Below are 21,890 nucleotides of genomic sequence, written 5' to 3' on the forward strand. Positions count from 1 at the left end.
TCAATTCTCAGTAATTCAATTAATTTAATTTATATTAGTTAATTAGTTAATGTAAAATGTAAAATGTAAAATGTAAAATGTAATTGAACATAAAAATATACTCGGTAATATTTGTGTTGGTACAAATGCGGAAGACCTAAAAGTATTCATAAATCTGTCGCTCCCTCCATACTCACCGACTACAGTCCCCTCTCTAAAACCCTTCCCTGTATTCTACACAATAAAACTACTTGTAATTAGGTTTTCAACACTCCGTCGTAGCGCCACCGATGGCCGCTCGCTCATCATCATCACCATCTTTAGCCGGTATTGAGGTTCCGATTATCGGCAGCGATTTGATTAAATGGTTCACTGTTTCCGTTCCGTCTTCAATTACACCACCACCACCACCACCACCACCCGAACCTGAGTCCGAGCCATTTGCTCCAATTACTCAAGACGCATCTGCTTGCTGTACTATTGGATATCCTCCTACTTATTTCATCTGGTTATTAAACCCTAACCTAATACACACTCACTTCATTACTACTATTTATTGTTATTTGTTATTGTTATTATTACGTTATTACTGCTATTAGTAACAATGTTATGTTTAAGGTTGTTTAACTTTACCTATTTTTTGTATATTGCCTTAGAATTCGCTTTGTATCCATCCAAATTTCAATTCTTGTTCTGTATGTCCGTTGATTTATCGATTACTTGGTACTGGTTACGTAGCACATTATATGCCCTGTCACTGGTTTATAACTCACAATGCTTACAAGAGAAATCGGAAGTTTGATACATACAATGACAAGTTTTAAAGTAAGATACATACAATAGATTTTCATGTAATTATAATATTGACAACCTAATTCGTTGTATTATTTGATTATCTTCACACGATTAATTAACTATAATGTTAACGTATAAATAATAAATAAAGCTCTTTAAAGTTTGCTAAACCATTTTTGTTAGAATTGTAGCCGTAACTGTCTATGCAACTATCTGCTTTTATTGTTTGATGCAATATTGGCATTGTTGTCAATAGCATAACCTTGATCTGATTATGTATATTGGTTACGGAAAGGAGATTAGGGTTTCCAACATTATATTGAGGTGCATTTTGGTTAATACCTTTTCTGATCATGGTTTGAGGTTTTTCTTATACCATTTGGAAATGTGTATTCTATCGTACTATAGGCTTACAACAGTGCTAGATATTCATTTATTCATTTAAAGGCTTATGGAAAATTTCTTTTAGTATAACTTATACCTTAGTTATTTTGAAATTTCAACATTTATTCTTCAACACAACGTTTTCCGAAGATCTTTGTTTTTTATAGTAGCTGATACGTGTGCGTTTCATAACAGGAGAATAAACAAGAGTTGTCCAAATGTCATGGAGATAGTTGAATTCTGTAGCTCTACCGAATTTCCTAGGGTTGGATTGCGGATTGAGTTTCCTAGTGTGCTATGTCCATTCGCTCTGATTTGCAAAAGCGAGGTTTATTTCTTATGTCTTTTCATACTTTTTATGTTGGCATCAATAGTTATATTTGACATTCAAAATCTAGAGGTTGATTCGGGTAATGGTATGTTTGTATGGGTAAATGGATAATAAAAAGCTTAGTTAATTAATGTAAAGGTGAAATGGGTTGAATTTTGCCCAGAGTATGCTTTTCAAGGCATACTGCATACTATCAGTTCATGAAAGTAATAAGATTTTTGATGCAATTTTTTTATTAAACGCCTAAACTATTGATTTATTTTACTAAATGTTTTTTCTTTGCAGCCCTCTAGTGCTTCGGGGAACACGTGCATGCTTTACGCATTGACTGTCACCGGAGTTGCCTATCTTATTAGACTGACTGATATCAATAACTATGGATCATCCTCTGTTTTTCCACCTAGCGATGTTATTGAGTTAAATATTCGAAGTTATTGTGATTATGGAGCCATTACAGCTATAGCAGCAACCACAGGCTGTCTTGTGATAGGGGGAAGAGATGGATCTGTTGGTTGTTTCCGACTTGGCATCCTTGATTCTAGTGCTCCGGGTATGGTTTACTTTAGCGTACATTTTCAGTATACCAGTCTTATCGATGGTCTTAAAATGTGTTCTCAATAATCAGTAATATACTAATATTCCTCATAAAATGATATAAATGACATTTTTTATAGCCTTTCACCTTGGAATACGGTGTTTGCATATGTTTATATTCTTGTATAGTTTAGTGTCAGTGGACAATTAATCAGTTAATTGTCCACAGTTGTCTTAATGCGACTACCTAGAGGTGGGCCAATGGGTCAGAACTTGTTGCTTTACATACAAGATTGTGACGGGTACTTGACTCGCATACACTTTTTATCCACTTTTTTAAAATTATAATTAATCAGTGTATTCATGGATACACATTCAATTTTAGGGTGTGTTTGGCACACCAACTTATGGGAGCTTATAGGAGCTTGGGCTTATGATTTTAATAAGCTCCAAGTCATAAGCTTTGTTTGGTATACATAAAAAGTAGAGCTTATGAAAATCATAAGCTCTTAAAAAATAAGCTACTTGTAATAGCTTATGAAAAAAGTAGAGCTTATGAACTGGAAAATAAAATAAGCTCCAGCTAGTTAACCAAACACTTATAAAAGTTAATAAGCTCCAGCTACCAGCTTTAAAATAAGCTCCAGCTCTAATCCATAAGCTCCAGCTCCAGCTAGTTTCATCCAAACACACCCTTAGTGTGATTTTGATTAAAACATCTGAAATTTACAAGTTACTAGGTTCTATGCTTTAAAAGCATAGTTTAGGTGACTTTCGGTTTTGACTTGTTTGACACATTCCTAGCTTAGCTAAAAGGTGTGTGTGTTTGTGATAGAATTCTGTTAAAACTTCCCAATAGTAAGTAAATATGTTGATGCATGTGTGTTAGCTGTCATTGATTCTTTTGACATGAAGTTAGCACATGGTTTAATAGCATTTAAACATTATTGTAGGTTTTCTGCATGAACTACGAGATGATTCCAGTTTTGGACGCTTGTGGAGTTTAATGTCGAGGTAACTTTTCTACTTCTTTTATATTTTTAAATTTTGGAATATACACTTTAGGACTATATTATTCACTCTTCCTCACCATTTTAGAATTCTGTAGAAGCTAATAGGATTTCATGATGATTACAATGTTACAAACTTACAATAGATCGACACTTCTTAACTTAATGATAAAAATATAATGTTATTTTACTGTAACCTTTTTGTGTATATGGGCCTTATCATAATAACCAATTTCTGGTTTTATTTTTTATTGTAATTGTAAAATTGTAGTAATGATTACTGCCGACTACCGATGCTGAATTAATGTTTTTACACGTATACTTTAAAGTACAGACCTTTTCTCTTGTTAGTGCTACATTGATACTGATTATAAGGTATATTTCTTACATCTTCATTAAGTTATTTTTTTAATTATCACAGAAGGACTGTAGCTGCTGTGAAAGATCTGGTATGTTTAGAGATTCAAGCGAGAAACCTCCTTCTTGTGCTTCATTTTGATGGAGTATTACGAGTGTGGGACCTTTTAACTTGTAGCAAACTTCTGAGTTATACCATGGATGTTTCAACATCAAACGGCAAGTATTGTCATCTTTTTTGTTTGTTTTTGCATATATCTTCAGCTTCAATCTTATGTTATTCCTATGCTTTGTTCTGCAAATTCATCTATTTAGTTTCCAGTGAATGCGCTATGCGTATCGAGCATAAAATTAGTCTCAAGTACTGTCACAAACAGATTACTTGTATATCCTACTCTTTTGTGGTCCTAATCGCTTATTATGTTCATGTTTTTTCTTTTTTCCTACAAGTGTGCATGTTGAAATATGGTGTCATGCTATGTTAATTTTGTCTCCAACAATGAATTATTATGGCAATGCCATTTATTTATGTTTTTTCAGGAGCTACATTCACACGGTTATGGGCAGGAGAAAGGAGCAATGATACAAACACAGTTCCTCTGGTGGTTTTGTATAAACCTAATACGGTACTTCTAATGATTTTTTACTCTGTTTCTAGTAGTTTTCAAGGTCCTGTTTTATTGTCAATGCAGGGCATGTATTTTGGTGATTTTATTGCTACTCATGTTTGCCAAATACCTCCAGTAAATCAGAATATCAACGGTTCATATTGATTTTTTCCATTGTTATTGTTGCCTCAAAGTATTTGGGGGATATTCATTTATCTATTAACTACACTTCTCTACTTATACTAATGGAACAAATTAAAAAAAAAGCCAAACATAAAGAAAGTTCAATAAAAGTTGCTGTAAATTTATATTCATATATACGGTAATTTAAAAGATACTCATGAAATTAGTAGTTCTCGTGAAACTGATACATGTATATATTTACACGAGCATGCCTACGATTGTTAAATTTTTTCGAATACCTATTTAATACTCGTATTTGTTTGAATAATTATCTAATGATGAAATAGAAAGTAAGGGCCTTTTTGATCAGTCTCAAGATCTATCATCTTCATTACCTCATCAAAAAACCAATGCAAAGAGTGCCAAATGCTGTACAAAGTTCTGTCATTAACTACTATCTAATATCTATAGAGCACACATTTCTTCCAAGTATAACGAGTAATGATAGTGTAAAGTTGCATCATTTTTATTTATGGTTTCATAATGTAGTTAATTGTATTGGACTGCTGTTTTCATTCTTATACGCTATTCACTATCTTCCATTTTGAACTTTTAGGAAGTTGATGGGGAGATAATCTCATTATACGGTTTGCATCTTAGTCTCGGAGGGAGGACAAATCTTATTATTGAGCCTTCTACAATAAACATCTCCATTGAGGAAGTGAGTCGTTTTAATTATATATTCATTGCTCCAATGTGAAACTCAATTTAAATTGCTGACTTTTGTCTTTTTTTTTGGCAGGGTGCACTCATTGATCTGAAACTTTGTTCCGATAAGATCTGGATACTCAAAGAAGACGGTTTGGTATCACACAGTTTCATAGATTTTAGTGAGAGTGGGTAATGTCAGCGTTTATGTTTTTATTTTATTTTTTTAATTCCCACTTTTTTATGCAGTACTTGTTTTTGTTTCTTGATAGAGTGATATCAGATAAGGAAATGCAACAGTGGCAATTTTAATTCATTCGCTTATATATGGGATATTTGTCTCATTTCTAATAGATAAAATGGGTTGTGCCAATAGAATTAACTGAAAAGGAACCGAATTAGACAAGGTTTGAACCATGGTTGTAATGGGTGGAGGACAGTTGAAACATTTCGATGGATAACTATATCCCCAGCTGTTTCTACACCCGTGTAACAACCAAACACTCCTAAATTCTGCTTTTAGTGTACTGTGAATATTGGAACATATGCTTGCATAAATTATACCACAACCTTTTTTTATCATATCTGCCAGTGTTAATTAATTTTTGCATATTTTTATTAGGGAATCAGAACAATCCTTTGGTTTACAGGAAGCAACTATCGGTGAACAGCTATTTCAAAGCTCTGAACATGCTTCAGAAGATCTTTTGTTGCTCGCTCATTCATTATATCCGTCTGCAAAGGTACTCTGAACTTTTTCCTCTTTAGGTTGGTTGTTTACAATCATGATCATGTCATGATCATGATTATTATTATTATAACATGATAATTATATGTATATTGTCTTTAACATGTGGCTGCAGTGGTTATGATTAATTGTATTTTCAAATATTGCAGGATCACATTGCTGCTCGTGTTTCTTCAATCTTCTTGCGCATGTTATTTCTTCCCGACGTTTACCATAGCTCGATTATGCGAGCAACACTACAAGATCATAACAAGCATTTCACAGAATTGGTATTTAATTCTTTAACTGCTGATGGAATGGAAAAGGAGATTATTTCTGTAATCGAGCATGAGGTATGAATCGGAGATGATACTTTCAATTATTGGTTTGTTACTATTGTTATGTTTATGTTTATATTTATATTAGAATTGGTTATATGGGCTGGTTCTGCTAAAGGTCCAAATGGTTTGTTTCTGGTAATGATCAGAACTGTCAACTGGTGGATATTGGGTTGATGCGACGTACTTGTTGGTCCATACTTATTAATATTTTTGTTTCTTTAAATAATTATTGTGTTACACGTGATACACATGTTAATCTGGAACTGATGGCTGTGCTTATTTTTATAGGGTGCTTCCAGGAGTCCACTTTCACTTTTATATTGCTGGAAAAACTTTTGTTCACGCTATTTTGACAACTGGTGTTATAAAAATGCACCATGTGGGCTACTTCACGATCCATCAACTGGAGCTATTGGCTTAATCAGAAAATCATCAGTTTCTCTATTGCGGTGTTTAGAGGATATTGAGCTTCTTGCTTTTGGTATGTTTAGATGAAAATTCCTCAAATACGGTCCTTGGGTTGGGCTTCTCTTTATTTATTTGTAGTTGTTAAAAGTCTTAAGTATGATCTATTTGAATAATACTCCCTCCGTCATGAATTCATTGTCCGTTATTCCTTTTATGGATGTTCCATTCTTATTGTCCACATCCAAAAATGTATTAAAACAAAGGTTATGAAGTTCTTTTATTATCCTTAAAAAGTGCATGTAAAACAAAAGATGGGTAAAACTGTAAAGCAAGCAAAGGAACATGCCATTTCTTAAAGTGCGGGTTTTTTTATTTGTGGACAACAGAATTGAGACGGAGGGCGTAATATAATTTATTAAATATGTTAGGAGCTTTTAAGTATTTGAGAACACCTTTGATGACCCTTGACCTGATTGATACGTTTGATTCATTGGAGATGAATGAACTATTCAAATCGACTCGATTTCATGTAAATGGATCAAAATTGTCACCACAAAATCGCATTTTGTACTCCCTTTATTGTCAACATGATGTTGTTTGTTGTCTGATGTCATTGTATATTTGTATCTATTGCTCTTATTATTTCTTTTGTTATAGGGTCGTTTGATGAACTGGGTGAAATCTCAAGCTCTAGGATCAATTTATCAAATGATCTTGAACGTGAAGTACTTTTTGAGGTGCTTAGATGCACCAGTAGTCTAAGTCAACAGCTTGGGAAAGGCGCCCCTGCTTTATTCTATGATTCTTTTTTCAGTGAACCATCTATATCTCCTGAAGATGTTGTAGCACGTTTCTTGAAGCTTCTAGAAACCCGATATACCTCTGACATGTCAGCACTTCACATATCAGAGCTAGGTGTTGATACTGCTTGGGAGAAAGGGTTAGGTGACCATAAAGTTCTTAGAAAATTCTCTACGGATATTTTCTTATCTCTTCATGGTTTGTACCGAAAAGCTGGAACGTGGGACAAAGTTGTTGATGTTATTTTAAAATACTTGAATTTTCTTGTTCCTCAAAAGAACGAAAACAAATTGGATTCTGAAGTCGCATTTGATATTAGAACTTGCATAAGTGTTCAAGTGATGTCACAAGTTTCCAAAGTGATGTTTGAATCTGCAGCGGAGATACTGTTGCTGCTGAGCTATATGGTGAAGTTAGGTGGCCAGGTTAGCATTTGACCATTTTAAATTTTGAAAGACATTATGTAATACATATATTTATGTAAACGTTAGTACACAAGAAATGCAAAATTAGCGGAAGTTAATTTTCTATCTCTGCATATGCAGATAAACATGTTACCAGATGATGTTTCTAGGGTACAACTTGAGTTATTTCCGCTGATCCAAGAAATCATTACCGAGTGGCATATAGTACATTATTTTGGGACTAAACATTGTGAATCACCCACCATGGAGGATTTCAGTTCTCGACTTTCATCATTACAAATTGGTAATCTTTACAATTAACTCTTCTCCTAATCTTGTTTGTAGAATAGGCTGAAATGGGACCCGTTAATCTGCTGACACTCTCTTTGGTATCTGTTAAAGTTCCAGTAAGTTAGGGCCTGTTTACTTTTGGATTATTGGGCTTAATAGCCCAAATAGATTATTCGGTCAGCTACCTATGCTGTTTACTTTTACATTATTCATTAATTCTAACTTGCTGGAGAGATTTGTGGCTCACTCAAAAAAGCTATGTGGTCCAGATACAGCCACTTTATTTCTATTATTACCCTTACATCTTTTTCTTTTCTTTTCATCTTCTACAATTTTGACCTAAAAATTGGAACAAATTTTGCTACAACCCCAGATTCGATGCCCCCAAAATATTACTACACTTTTACTGACTTTGTAAGAAATTAAATTAGTTAACAGCAACAAATAATCACTCGTTCATGAATTGTTCAATTGGAGGAAAGAAAGAATGACGGAGAAGTGCGATTACGAGATTTCATCAAAATTAAAACTCACGTGGTTGACTTCTTCAAGATTATAACTTGATCTAAAAGACCCACATCTTCTTACTTCGATTTTATGCTCTTTTTCTTTTGATAGCCACCTAGGTTTGAAGCATTGCATCCATGATTTGGAATTTTTGATATTTGCAAGCGTGCAAAGCGGTGCATCATTAGGAGGATTTGGGATTTGTAAAAAGATTTCTATAATATATATCTACGTATATGATGGTGTCAATGTTAAAAATAATTTATGTTAAGGGTAAATTAGTCAATTACCATCATTAAGACATTTCATTCCATCATTAAGACATTTCATTCAACCGAAAAAGAAACAGCAATATATTTTCTTAACTTACTTGATACATCCAACAATATCCAAATAGTTATCCATATCCATAAGTGACTTAATGAAAAATAAAGTAAACAGGCCCTTAGTAATGTGTTAATTAACTATGATACAAAAAGCAATATTGCTGCAATAATAGTCAGATTTTCTTAATAGAACAGTATACGAGGATATATGCAGTAAAAGCAGACTTTGTCGTCTTTCAGTTGACAAATTAAGTTTGTCCTGTTTGACTCATATCCCTCTTAAGCATTATTTATTATTATCTATACTTAATTACTTATCTATTATTATCAAAGTTGTTAAAACCGGATCGTACTGTTCAACGGGTTGAATTAGGAAACAGACTGTGGTTCCAGTTAGTTTCTCGTTTGGTTCCGGTTTGGTTTGGACTAGAAATTGCTCAAAAATAAACTCGTCAAGGTTTAGTATTAACCCTGACAAACCGGCCTAAAAACCCGTTTAATCGGATAAATAATCACCTTGATTATTATTATTTTGGCTCACCCAAATAACTACCCTCTTCTAAGTTAATGGATTGACGTTGACACCTGTACCTTCTCGATATTATAGGTATGGATTCATCATTATCATCTATGATTTTCACATTATTTAATATTTGTACCGCCAGATAGCAACGCGAATCGAAGGTCATGGAATGACAAGGTTGGGAAATGTGACTTTACTTTGGCTTTCATTTTGCTACTTGATCACAAACGTTCATTTGAAGATCAGAACAGTGCTGATTTAAAACGTCTTCCAAATCTCGGCTCCTTCATTGTTCCTGCACGAAACTTCACAAGCTGGATAGTTTGGGGCAAGAGTGAAGATGGGTCCTCTTCGTTTTCTAGCCGTTCAACTATGTTTGCCTTAATCTTGCTTAAGCATGGACAATTTAATGCCGTTGAGGTTTACTTCTGTACTTTTACTTGATCATGGAGGTGTCAATGTCAACCCATTTATGTGAAAATGGGTGGATTGTGTTGATAGTGGGCCAAATGGGTTGAAGGTTTTTAAAGTTTATTCAAACAGTTACAATATTATAAATTGTTCATCTAGAAAATTGAATCTTAATTGTTACAGCTCTAAATTTTTTAGCAGTACGTTCTACTCAGCTGTTGACGTAATTAATATTAATATATAAAAGACATAATTACTGAGATAGTCCTTGTGGTTTCACCTAAATTGCTGAAAATAGTTCCTAAGGTTAATCTTTGACCGAAATAGTCCTCGTGGTTTTCAAAATGTTGCTGAGATAGTCCTTTTGTTACCGAGATAGTCCATTTGGTTTCAGCAATATGGTGAAACCACAGGACTATCTCATTAACAAAAGGATTATTTCAGCAACATTTTGAAAACCATGAGGACCAAGTAGATCAAAGAAAAACCCTGGGACTCTTTCAGCAATTTGGGTGAAACCACATGGACTACCTCAATAATTATATCTAAAAAAATTGGACAGAGAAATAATGTGTCATTTGTCAACCCAACGCTATCCAACCTATTATGACCCAGTGAGACAACATATTTGCCCCGTCCATTTTTCCACCTCCATTTGTAGTTATAGTATCAAATGATGTTTTTTTTGTATCACAAAATCATACTAAAAGTATATGTCTTCTGTTTTCAAGCATCTTCTTACTATGGTCAACCAAAATCTACTCAAGGAGAAAACATCTGGAAGTATTCAGTATGTAAACAATGAGTGGTGCACGCTTCTTCACCTTCTTGGTTGCTGTCTTCTTGCTCAAGCACACCGTCAACCAACACGCGCTTCTACCGAGAAGAAAACTAGTGAAGCTATTTCTTGCTTTTTCAGGTATGTATAGTTTCATGTTGTTTTCTAGTGTTTCACATTATATCTTCAGTGTGTCTTTGAGCTTTTATATTTTTAATTCTTTATGAAGTGCTTCCGGCTGTATGTTATGCTTATAATCTAGATATGAGAGATTTCTAAGATGAGTCTTACTTGCGACTTTTCAAGTATATGTTATATGAAGAAAGGAGAAATCAATTAAAGAATAATAAGCATTCAATACAGAGAGTTATGTGAATCATTGCTTGAAAAACATATGGGAAGAGGCAAATCATTGTTGCTGGATCATTACATGATTACAATAATACTTGAATAAAAAAATGTGTGTGTGGGTGTGGGTTGGGGAGGGCGGTTAGAGGCGTCATTGTCAATCCATTCACTTATGAATGGTTCGATTCAGGTTATAATTCATTTAGTATAATTTCAAACTCATCTTTAAACCTGATAAAGGCGCACAATAAGTTGGGGTTATTCAGGCTGTATCAAGGTGTTCTCAATCCTAATGATTGAAGTGTTAAAGTCCCTCACTGAGATAAAGACACAGTGTGGTGTCTGTGAGTTGGCCGTTAGAAAATATTATACATGTAAAGAGTTATTCAATGTGAAGGTCTTTGGACCATAGTTGTTGGGTCAACCCAATGTGACCCATATCTTAAATAACCGTATTAGCCCGTATCCAACACCCTCTTTTGCTACTTCTAATGTAAATATACGTTTAAATATAGGTTTTAGCTTATTAATCTGTCAATTATGATGTTGTAGCATTGAAGTCTTTATACTGCATTTTATTTATTTCTAATCTCAGAAAGGATCTGATATAATTATTGTGTCTTTAGAGCTGCATCTTTGCATGGGGCTTCAAAGTCGTTGCAGACCCTGTCTTATGAATCTGGATTACCCCACCTTGGTTTCTGTAAGTCTTATCTTGATGGTTCTTTTTGTTAAAAACTTCATGATACTCCATTCTTATGGTATACTTGTCTACAGCTGATCAGGTCTCTCCTGGATCTTGGAAGCTTCATTATTATCAATGGGCAATGCAGATATTTGAGCAATATAATATGAGTTCAGGTGCTTGCCAATTTGCACTTGCTGCACTTGAACAAGTTGATGAAGTTTTCGGCCTTAAAAGCACTTATCCCGAGGCACATTCTCTCAATGAATCACCAATTATTGCTAAAGGAAGACTTTGGGCTAATGTATTTAAATTCACACTTGATTTGAACTATTACCATGATGCATATTGTGCAATTATCTCAAATCCAGATGAAGAAAGCAAATACATTTGCTTAAGACGTTTTATCATCGTTCTTTACGAGCGTGGTGCAATTAAGGTTATTTTCTTTAACCGTGTTATAGTTGCTTTTTCAGTTTATATTAAATTGATGGATTAGCATATTCACAAAAAATATCTTGAATTTGTCTTTTTGTTATAGATTCTCTGTGATGGCCAGTTACCTTTTATTGGTTTAGCGGAGAAGGTGGAGCAAGAGCTTGCTTGGAAGGTGTGTAACAATTTTCAAAAACTTTTTAGAGGCGGCAATTTTAATTTTAATCTATCTAATTATGAAGTGCCAAATCAAGATTCAAGATTATATTTTGAAAGAAACGGGTCAACTGGGTCAATTGGACCATCCAGGTTTAAAGGCTTTAAAAGTTTATTCTTAAAGGATCCAACCTCCTAAATTGCTTGTTGCAATCGCTTAGATTATGTATAATCTTGTAATCAAATATCACACTGGTTATTTTGACGTGTCCATATACATGTTTCGTTTTGATGTGTCACTTGAACTGCCCTTATTATGCTATCTCTAGTTGTTTAACTAACCATTTGTTCAGGCTTTTAACAGTTCTATATATGTTGTGCAGGCAGAGCGTTCAGATGTATCATTAAAACCAAATCCGTATAAACTGCTGTATTCATTTGAAATGCGTCAACATAACTGGCGCAAGGCTGCAAATTATATTTATCTTCACTCAGAACAACTGAAACATGAAGCAGCTTTGAAAGATTACCAGCTCAGATCGTTGGCTCTGCAAGAAAGATTAAACTGCCTGTCAGCAACTATTAATGCATTGCATCTTGTACATCCAACATGTGCATGGATCAACCCTTTTGTTCAAGAAAAGTCTATGTTGAAAGAATTATATCCAAGTAAAAAAGCCAGAATATTCGCTCCAGATGATGGTAATTTATCTGAAAACTTGGATCCATGTTTACTGTTTACTTAACGTTGCAATATCAACCCGTCTTCTCAATATAAGTTGGTCAAATCAGTTTATGTTATCTTTTTTCTACAATGGCTAAACTAATAGATTGGTTAAAACGTTTGAAGTGGTCAAATTGGTTTGAAGTCACCAAACGTTTCGTTAGTGAGTAAAACAAAATCTTTTGCATCAATATATCACAAAAGAAGCAAATTTAATTGTTGTAATCATATCTAGTGCACCATGTATTAAATCAATATTCAATAGAACAATTTCTTGTTTCTTGATGCGTACCAAAAGGTTGACCTATTTGACCAAACCTATATTGACTGCAACTTCAACATGTTTGGAGTCTTTCCACCTGTACCCAGCTTGCTTGACTGGCCCATATTGCCCCCTGCTGTTTAGTTCCGCTGTTTTAGGAAATTCTGATATTTGTATATGTTATTTGTCTTTTGCAGAAGCTGATGTTTATATCCCAAGTCAGAAACTGGATTCCTGCATGGATATTGTGAAACTGGAAAACGAGTTCGTATTAACATCAGCAGAATATTTGCTTTCTCTGGCAAATATTAAATGGACATTTACTGGTACTAAATGAAAATATCCCTCGTATTATTGTTCTCTATTCTTCTATATTTCATCCCTATCATTTCGAGCTAATCTGTACTATATAAGAGTAGAATTTGCAAAGTCAGCAGGTCGAGCTTGTTTGTTATTGGATTCAATTCTGCTTTTATATTATTATATGTTTATTATGATGAATGAGTAGTGTGTTAAATATGATTAAAAAATTACATTGTGTCAGTTATAATCTGAACTTCCATATAAATTCATGTATGAGTATAATATAATCTAAACTTCGAGTATATTTCGTTTAGGAGGCTTTATGCATTTAGAGTACACTCTAGGTTATCTTAAATATCTTTGACCTGTTGAACCCTTTCCTTGCAAGCTTTTGTTGATTTAATTTACATCACCTCTTTTGCTGGATAAAGATAAATACTCGTTGAATACATTAATTTATCGAATCATACGTAAATAGGTCACAATTACCACCTCTATAAATCATATATAAGCCCTAAATGATATATATAGCTCATAACTAGTCAAACTGAAAATGAAGAGTTGAGTTAGACCAAAGAAGATGAAAACATGAGCTTGAAAGTTAGGTGTATGATACGTTCCTGATATTATTAACAGTTGGTGAAGAGGGGAATTTTTCTTGTTTTAATTATTATTCTTGATTCTTGATGAATGATTGTGATGATAATTTGATATTTCTGTTACATACTCTTTCAGATATTGAGAAACCTCCACCAAACTTGGTTGAGTTACTGGTTCAGTCGAATTTATATGATATGGTTTTCACTGTAATTCTGAAATTTTTTAAGGGTTCAGCATTGAAGAGGTATACTACATGTTAGCTTTATTTAAAGACTTCGCTTGATTCATATGCTTCCTTAATCTTTTCTTTACGTCTGAAAATATGTCTTTGTATACAGGGAATTGGAAAGAGTATTTATTTCCATGTCTCTTAAATGCTGCCCAAACAGGTATCGTGTTCCATTTGTGTTGTGCAACTGTTTTTCTTTTCCCCTTTTTACATCTTTAAGTGCCAAGATTGATTAGGTAACTGCCTAAGAAGAAGTTTGGTTTAAAGGGGTTGTTTTATGGTGGTTCGATATTGGTTGGACTGAGTTGACCTGCAAATTTTTTTCTACTCTTTTCGACAGTTAATATGTTTTCCCAAACTATCTTACTACAATACAATATACAATATATACTTTATATCCTTTTTTAGAAGAAAGAAAAGAATCCAGATGGCTGTCAGCATTAGAAGTACACTATCAGAGTTTAGTTGACTTTCAGCCAGTTCGTTAGTTTCCATTTGAGCGGTAGTTTTTGTTTCCATTCACTTTGAACCACCATGTATTTAACCCGATCCGAACCATACGTTAGTTAATGGGTCAGAGTTGCCACCTCTAATCTCATCAATCATATTCTAATGATCTTTTGAGCTCGGGCCTACCAGTTATTGATTTTACTTGGATAAATACTTGAAAGCAGTTTAAAGATGTGTGTGTGTGTGTGTGTGTGTGTGTGTGTGTCTCTTGTTCTTTGTGTGATATATATTAATTTATGTAATGTTTAATATTTGGGTTCAGGGAGAACCTTAAAAAGCATGGTCTGCTCTTAACATCATCTAAGGATGAGGCTGTTGGCATAGCTTCCACAACACAACATTACAAAGGGAATGACCAATGGGATGCACTTGAGCAATACATAGTTCGTTTCTATTTTCTAATCTTATTTTAATCACACACTTGAGCAAATAAAAGACATGTTTATTCATCTAATGATTGCACCATTGAATTGCACTATTGAATACAGGAAAAGTATAAATCCTTTCATCCTAGATTGCCAGTAATTGTAGCAGAAACACTTCTTTGTGCTGATCGGTTGATTGAACTACCTATTTGGCTTGTTCAGATGTTCAAGGTAAATTAGTTATTGTGTCACACATTTTATTTTTGATTCCAAGTATATATATTGCACTTTGCATTCTGTTAGAGGTGGCACAATGTTTTGGTCACACAAAATTTCTTATTTCAAACAAATTATGTGTAGGCGTTGAGAAAACATGAAAATCCTGTAGTAATTATTTATTAAAAGTTTCACGATTTAATATACAACCGTATAATAACTGGTATGTGTGTTAGACCATATAACTTTGGAGTTTGACATTTGCATAATTCCATGTAAACATGCATATGTAATGGATAGAATTTGTACATAGGGTACATTTTCTTTTAATGATCCATTCAGTACCTTTGGTAGTTGGTACTTTAGAAAAATAACATAGAATAACATCAGTTTAACATGCAAGTAATATCATCAAATTGAATCTCCTGGAATCGAAAGAATTTATCTTAAATTTTAATTGAAAAAAAGACAAATTTATTTGAATGTCTCCATTTTTTATCATTTAAGTATACGTATATGATGCATAATATAAATAAAAATAATTGTTTATGACAGGGCACACTGAAAGGAAGTTGGGGAATGGCCGGCTCTGAATCAAGCCCTGCTTCGTTGTTTCAGCTATATGTTGACTATGGGCGATATGCAGAGGCTACTAACTTGCTTCTTCATTATATTGAATCTGTTGCGTCATTGGTATGCTTTATTCTTTTAAGTTATCTAATATTTATAATGTTTTCCATTTTTCAATATGGCTAATAATTTGTATTTTTCAATAAATAGTATATGAAATGAGAGGCACTTGGTGTATAGACTTATCAGTCGCTAGTGTTTATTTTGTATTTTCATTGATCACTTTACGAATATAATATAGTATTCCTCAAGTCTCGTAACATATCAAAAATTTTGTTTTTAATACCATGAATGTAATTATTTAATACACACTAGTTACTTATAAACACTTCTAAAATCTTTAACGAGCCGTTTTGGGTCAGCCCTGCACAACACTATTCAGTCAGACCTGAGGGACCCGTTGCTTAACCTGCTTTTTTTTAAAACCTAGAATGATAGTTAACAATATTATATTTGTGTACTTGCAGAGACCAGCTGATGTTATTCATAGGAAGAGGACATCTGCAGTCTGGTTCCCGTATACAACAATCGAACGGTTGTGGTGTAAGCTTGGGGAGTTGATCGATTCTGGCCATATGGTTGATCAATGTGAGAAGCTAAGAAGCCTCTTACAAGCAGCCCTGCTCAAACATTTCCAACAGGTGAAGTTATATATCTGTTAAAATTCTCCTTAAGATGGTTTGGGTTGGTCAAATGGGTTAAAGGTCATACTAATGTTTTCAAATCATCAAATGTATATAAGTTCTGAAAGTGGTCATGCCATGATAATTTAGTTGTTTAATCATTTTTAACTTGTCTGTTATTTGAGTTAGCTGAACCCCGATTTGACAAATACAAAAACCCAACCTCACTTGTTTGCTACCCCCACTTTTGTCTGTATTGACTTGCTGTTTTTCTTAATCTTGCATCCAGGTAAATGTTGACTCGGATGATGTCATGTCTTCTGCAACCTCTTGATTCTTATCTTCCAGTTCAACACAGCATTATTGGCTGATCAGAGCTTTCATTTTGTAACAAACTATGGTATTGGAATATAATACCGCTGAATGGTTGGTTTTGATAGTTAGCGAGTTCAAGTTTTTCAACGTCATATTAGAGTAGCTATGCCATCAGGGCCGTGTTTGATCGTAGGGGAGTGTTGCAGCCGCTAAGAGCCTTCAAATGTATCATCAACAGTAGTGTATTTAAACATGAAACACAATTACTGTCAATATCAATATCAATATCAATATATGTTATTGTAAGACAAAAATGTTAGTTGTCACACTATTTGGTAACCTTTTAATGTTATGCACATCATCTTACGGAGTACATATTATTATCATCGTATTTTGTAACATTTCATTACGTATGTGAATTAATTACGACTAACCATCCCAAATATCCATGGGGACAAATACAATTACAAAATTATGGATATGTATTTTGTAACATTTCATTATGTATGTGAATTAATTACGACTAAGTAGTCGTAACCATCCCAAATATCCATGGGGACAAATACAATTACAAAATTATGGATATATCAACGATTTATTCAAAAACAAATTATTTATAAGTTACTTTAATGGGTGTAGGTGTCTTGTATTCATAACCAACAACGAATTACTGACATGTAAAATGCATGCATATTATTGTAAAAACCATACGTATGTTTATCTGCCACCACCTTTCTCGATCAACACCAATTATTCTTTTCTTTCTAACCCAAAACGAAAAAGAAAAAGATATATAAAAGGTTAACCTTCCGGTCGGCCTGTGTTCTTCTCCGGCGACGTTTCCACGTCTCCTGACCGGCTGTAACGTACGTATTTTAAAATCCTATTTAATCATCTCATCATGAATATGTTTCACGTGTCAAACTATTCCACATAATTTGCCTATCGTTTGAGAATTTTGCATCATTTGTTATAATTGTTTCTGTTTATCTCAGATTTGAAGATATGAAAGATATTCATTTACGGCTTGTTTTGTATCTATGCTGTTTCCTATATTGCTGTTGTTTGGTCCATGTGTTTTGGGAATAGACGATTTGTGCTTGAAATTTATAAGAACAAACATATGTACATGTTGCTGGCTATAAACCTTTGAATGCTTACAGTTGACTCATGTTTAATGCATTCGTAATTGAGAAATTATGATATCTATGGATCAATACGTAGTGTTGTTGTGCCCTCTGATAACCGGTTTTATTGCAGTTGATTTTTCTAACAACAAATATCTCAGATAATCAAATTACAAAATATAACTTAGGAGACATCATAATTATTGAGTTATTTCATGTTATAAATAAAGGTACAACATAAATTAATTTCAGGTTTTATAATAAGCAATGATGCCAGTCTCAGGAGAGGTTGCAAAGCGTACGCAGTCTGGTACTGAGATTGGGCATTTTGCTAGAGAAGACGATGAGTATGAAAGACTGGTTATATCTGGTGAAGACATTAAGGTTGAAGGTGGTACCTGCTTACATCATCATATCGAGAAGTGCGATAATCATAGGTCCTGGAAATGGTGGATCAAATTTGTAACATTTTGTGTTATTAGTATTCTATTGTCCTTCATTCTAATGAAATGGGGAATGCCAATTCTCTTTGAAAAGGTAAAAAAGTTTTACAATTTATCTTAGACAAAATTAAATGGATAGTCCTTGTGGTTTAAATCAACTTTTACGCATAGTTCCTAAATTTTTTGTTGCATCGGTAGTCCAAATTATAAATCTTTGCATGGATCGTCCCTACTTCCGATGGTTGTTAATTTTTTTAATTATTAAATTGATTGAAAAGACTGTTTTACCCCTCATATGCAACTCACATTTTTGATTTACCGGAAAAAATTAATGACCGTTAGACGGAAGGATGATCCACTAAAAGATTTACAATTCAAATTAGAGGACTACCAGTGAAAAAAAAAAGTTCGGAGACTACGCGTGAAAATTTAGGCAAACCACAGGAAATATCTGCCTGAATTGTCTTCATTCGAATCCACAATGGGTATAGGTGTTGATCTTTTATGTTCTTGTTGTAGATTCTACTTCCGACGATGCAATGGGAGTCTGCTACATTTGATCGTCCAGCTGTCGCCATCATACTTATAACCTCTCTCGCACTTTTCCCGGTGGTCTTCATCCCATCGGGTCCATCAATGTGGCTTGCGGGGATGACATTTGGCTATGGCATTGGGTTTATAATAATCATGGTTGGAACCACCATTGGGATGGTTTTGCCCTATATGATCGGTCTATGCTTTCGTCATCGAATCCACGTGAGTCACAAATTTAACTGAAACATGATGCCTGCACTTCATTTGGGTCAAACGGGTAACGTATAACATGTCAAAATGGGTAACTGTTTACTACATGGTTGACCTGCAAACATTTTGTCAAGTTTGTTCCTTTGATTTACTTGAATTGACTAAAAAAAATTTCATTATCAGAATAATCCATCTATTTGTAACTGTCAAGATGGACTTTTGACAAGGGGCGGACCTACATGGTGGTCACCGCCCCGAACCTACCAGTGAAATACACGATCTCTTGAATTTTTTTTTTTTTTTGGTTTTTTAACTAGTTATCCCAGTGGATTGTGTAAAACTATTTGATTGACACCATTGAAATAAGCCATCTAGTAGATTTTTTTTAGCTTTTAACTATTGATACTAGTGACTACCATTCCTAAATCTGGCACTGCTTTTGACTCATAAGCCTTTGTGACCTGAGTTTCCTTTTTAGTTTATCCTCTTAACTAGTCACATATTAGCAAGTGTGAACACGTTTATAATTTACTAAACTGTAATTGCGGCTTCATCTACACTTGCACATTATAAGATTTGTTTCTATATGAGTTTTCGTTATTTTTGTCAAAAAAAATTGTTATGCAATTTGTTTTCCCCTTTTGACACTTTATATCACTCAATGACAAAATTTGCAGCAATGCTTAAAAAAATGGCCACAAACCGCTGCAATGATTAGAATGGCTGGTGAAGGGGGCTGGTTCCAGCAGTTTAAAGTGGTTGCACTTTTCAGGATATCACCGTTTCCGTACACTATTTTCAACTACGCAGTAGTAGTTACGAGCATGATGTTTTGGCCCTATCTTTGGGGATCCATTGCAGGAATGATTCCCGAGGCATTCATTTATATCTACAGGTAACATAATTTTCCTTACTACTATACTTTTTTCAATACTCAACTTAAAGTGGCAATTTCGACCGCTTAGTAATTTCGACCTGTGTATTCAAATAAGGTTCAAGATGGGTTGTGTTAGGTGATCGAAAGTCTTCCACACATTTTTGAAGAATCAATATCGTCGTCTAAAATCTCTTCATTTAATTTTTTTTTTAGTAAAAAGAGATAATATGAACTAGTGATCATTATATGACACATTAAGGGTGTGTTTGTTTACCTCTTAACTGATTGGTTCAATACTTCAGTATTCAGTGCGTTTGTTCCCGACCTCTTAATGGAGATAGGTTGCTTAATGGTTTAGCATTCAATACCGAACCAATTAGAGTTAAAACACTCTATTAATCATTAATCACCTAAATTTGATGTAATATCCGACTTAAATCATATCCAAAACACTTATCAAACAAGTATATAAATCTTTTTATGTAAAATGGTAATAACGTAATTTTACCTCATTGATTTTATTGATTCACAATGCTTATCAAACACCTTATTATCATTCAGAACCTGTCAGATTATGAACCGTTCAATGCTTAATCATTCTGTTTTATCAAACGCACCTTAAGTGTTTATAAAAATGGACTTTAAAACAATTAGTATTTTGGGCCAACATAACCCGATCCGAATGACATGTAAATGATTGGCGTGGTTTGATCCATAAGCAACTTGTGTTCCACCCATTGTTCTAGCTTAATTGTTTCACATTTTGAATTAAACCAATTGATTTGCCTAATTGTTTACTTGTGCAGTGGGAGATTGTTAAGAACGTTTGCAGATATACAATACGGAAATCATCAAATGAGTCCATTGGAAATCATATACAACGTAATATCCTTCATAGTAGCAGCTGTTATGACTGTAGGTTTTACATTTTATGGCAAAAAAAGGCTACAAGAAAACCTTGAAATTGAAGAAAAAAGCGTAAATATGTTGAACTTTGATTACGGCCATCTACGTCTAGAAAAGCTTCCACTCGATAGACCAAAGGATCTTGGGCTGCATCCTAGCTTGCAATCGCCATAGATTGTTTGCGCACATTTTGAGATAGCTAACGGTTGACCAACTGTTTTGTAGATAGAATCTGCAGACATAATTAAATATAATGAGTGTTACAGGAATGAATGTAAATATATGTAATGTAATTTATAGTCCTGTACATTAAAATCACAACTTGTTTTGTATCTGAGGTTGTGGAAATTGTCTGTTCTATAAAATGGCATTTCTTTCTAGTTTTCTTGATTCTGATGTCATTCTCGAATCTCGAGTGTTATTGTGAGTCGTCGAAATATTGCAAATGATATAATCATAAAACTTTCTATTCATTTCCTTAACATTTTTTTTCAACTAGAGAATAGATGTAAGATATTATGGTTTAAAAGAGTCTGTTTTGAACCCAACACGTTCCAATATAGTAGCTGTTCTAAACCTTAACCTAACTGGTCCTGCCCATTCTCTTTGCCAGCTCATTTGATATTTTTGCATCTATCAAAATGGAACTTTGTGTTCGAAATGCAGGAACAATCTGACTAAAAACTTAAAAAACATGATCGAAGAACCAGCCGAATTCTCTACCATTAAGATTATTCTTTTTCACTTTGGTCAATATTGACCGTCATCCATTAAATATACGTTCTATATCATGACAACAAATGTCCTAATTCATGCAGGTATCTTGCAATTGTATGGCCTGATATCCCATACTTCTCAATCTACAAGGTCAGTGACTGGTCAATCGTGGATTCTGGTACTGCAAGGCTCCTGGCTTGGGATACTTGTCGAGACAGATTTGCACTTTTAGAATCTGCACTACCTCCTAGAATGCCCATATTACCTAAAGGCGGCGGTTCATCAAAAAAAGCCAAAGAGGCTGCTGCTGTTGCTGCTGCACAAGCAGC

At 34.0% G+C, this 21,890-nt stretch overlaps 2 protein-coding genes across 3 annotated transcripts; both read left to right on the plus strand.

Moving 5' to 3' along the window:
• The first annotated feature begins 248 nt into the window (after positions 1-248).
• On the plus strand, positions 249-17,092 carry LOC139898172 (nuclear pore complex protein NUP160). Of its 2 annotated transcripts, XM_071880890.1 has the most exons (27): positions 249-487; positions 1,354-1,486; positions 1,775-2,039; positions 2,977-3,037; positions 3,455-3,609; positions 3,931-4,016; positions 4,738-4,842; positions 4,924-5,021; positions 5,452-5,572; positions 5,727-5,909; positions 6,186-6,378; positions 6,963-7,531; positions 7,652-7,814; positions 9,300-9,577; positions 10,300-10,487; positions 11,321-11,397; positions 11,472-11,818; positions 11,921-11,989; positions 12,354-12,672; positions 13,154-13,282; positions 13,995-14,103; positions 14,198-14,248; positions 14,861-14,981; positions 15,087-15,194; positions 15,735-15,872; positions 16,277-16,450; positions 16,722-17,092. In XM_071880890.1, exons 1-27 carry the CDS (start codon positions 270-272, stop codon positions 16,764-16,766), a joined length of 4,503 nt encoding a protein of 1,500 aa, XP_071736991.1. In that variant the 5' UTR covers positions 249-269; the 3' UTR covers positions 16,767-17,092. The 2 variants fall into 2 exon arrangements, with proteins under 2 accessions (XP_071736991.1, XP_071736992.1); XM_071880891.1 differs by lacking the exons at positions 249-487; positions 1,354-1,486; positions 1,775-2,039; positions 2,977-3,037 and having other exon boundaries at positions 3,459-3,613.
• Positions 17,093-18,315: 1,223 nt separating this feature from the next.
• Positions 18,316-21,018, plus strand: LOC139901725 (uncharacterized; the record flags this gene model as incomplete). The annotated part of the gene is made up of 4 exons (XM_071884403.1): positions 18,316-18,411; positions 18,837-19,073; positions 19,739-19,956; positions 20,745-21,018. Coding segments are annotated over 4 exons (825 nt in total), but the record flags the coding sequence as incomplete, so codon positions are not given.
• Between the last annotated feature and the right edge of the window lie 872 nt (positions 21,019-21,890).

This window comes from Rutidosis leptorrhynchoides, chromosome 3 (assembly GCF_046630445.1).
Source record: "Rutidosis leptorrhynchoides isolate AG116_Rl617_1_P2 chromosome 3, CSIRO_AGI_Rlap_v1, whole genome shotgun sequence".
In the NCBI taxonomy this organism is placed as follows: domain Eukaryota; kingdom Viridiplantae; phylum Streptophyta; class Magnoliopsida; order Asterales; family Asteraceae; genus Rutidosis; species Rutidosis leptorrhynchoides.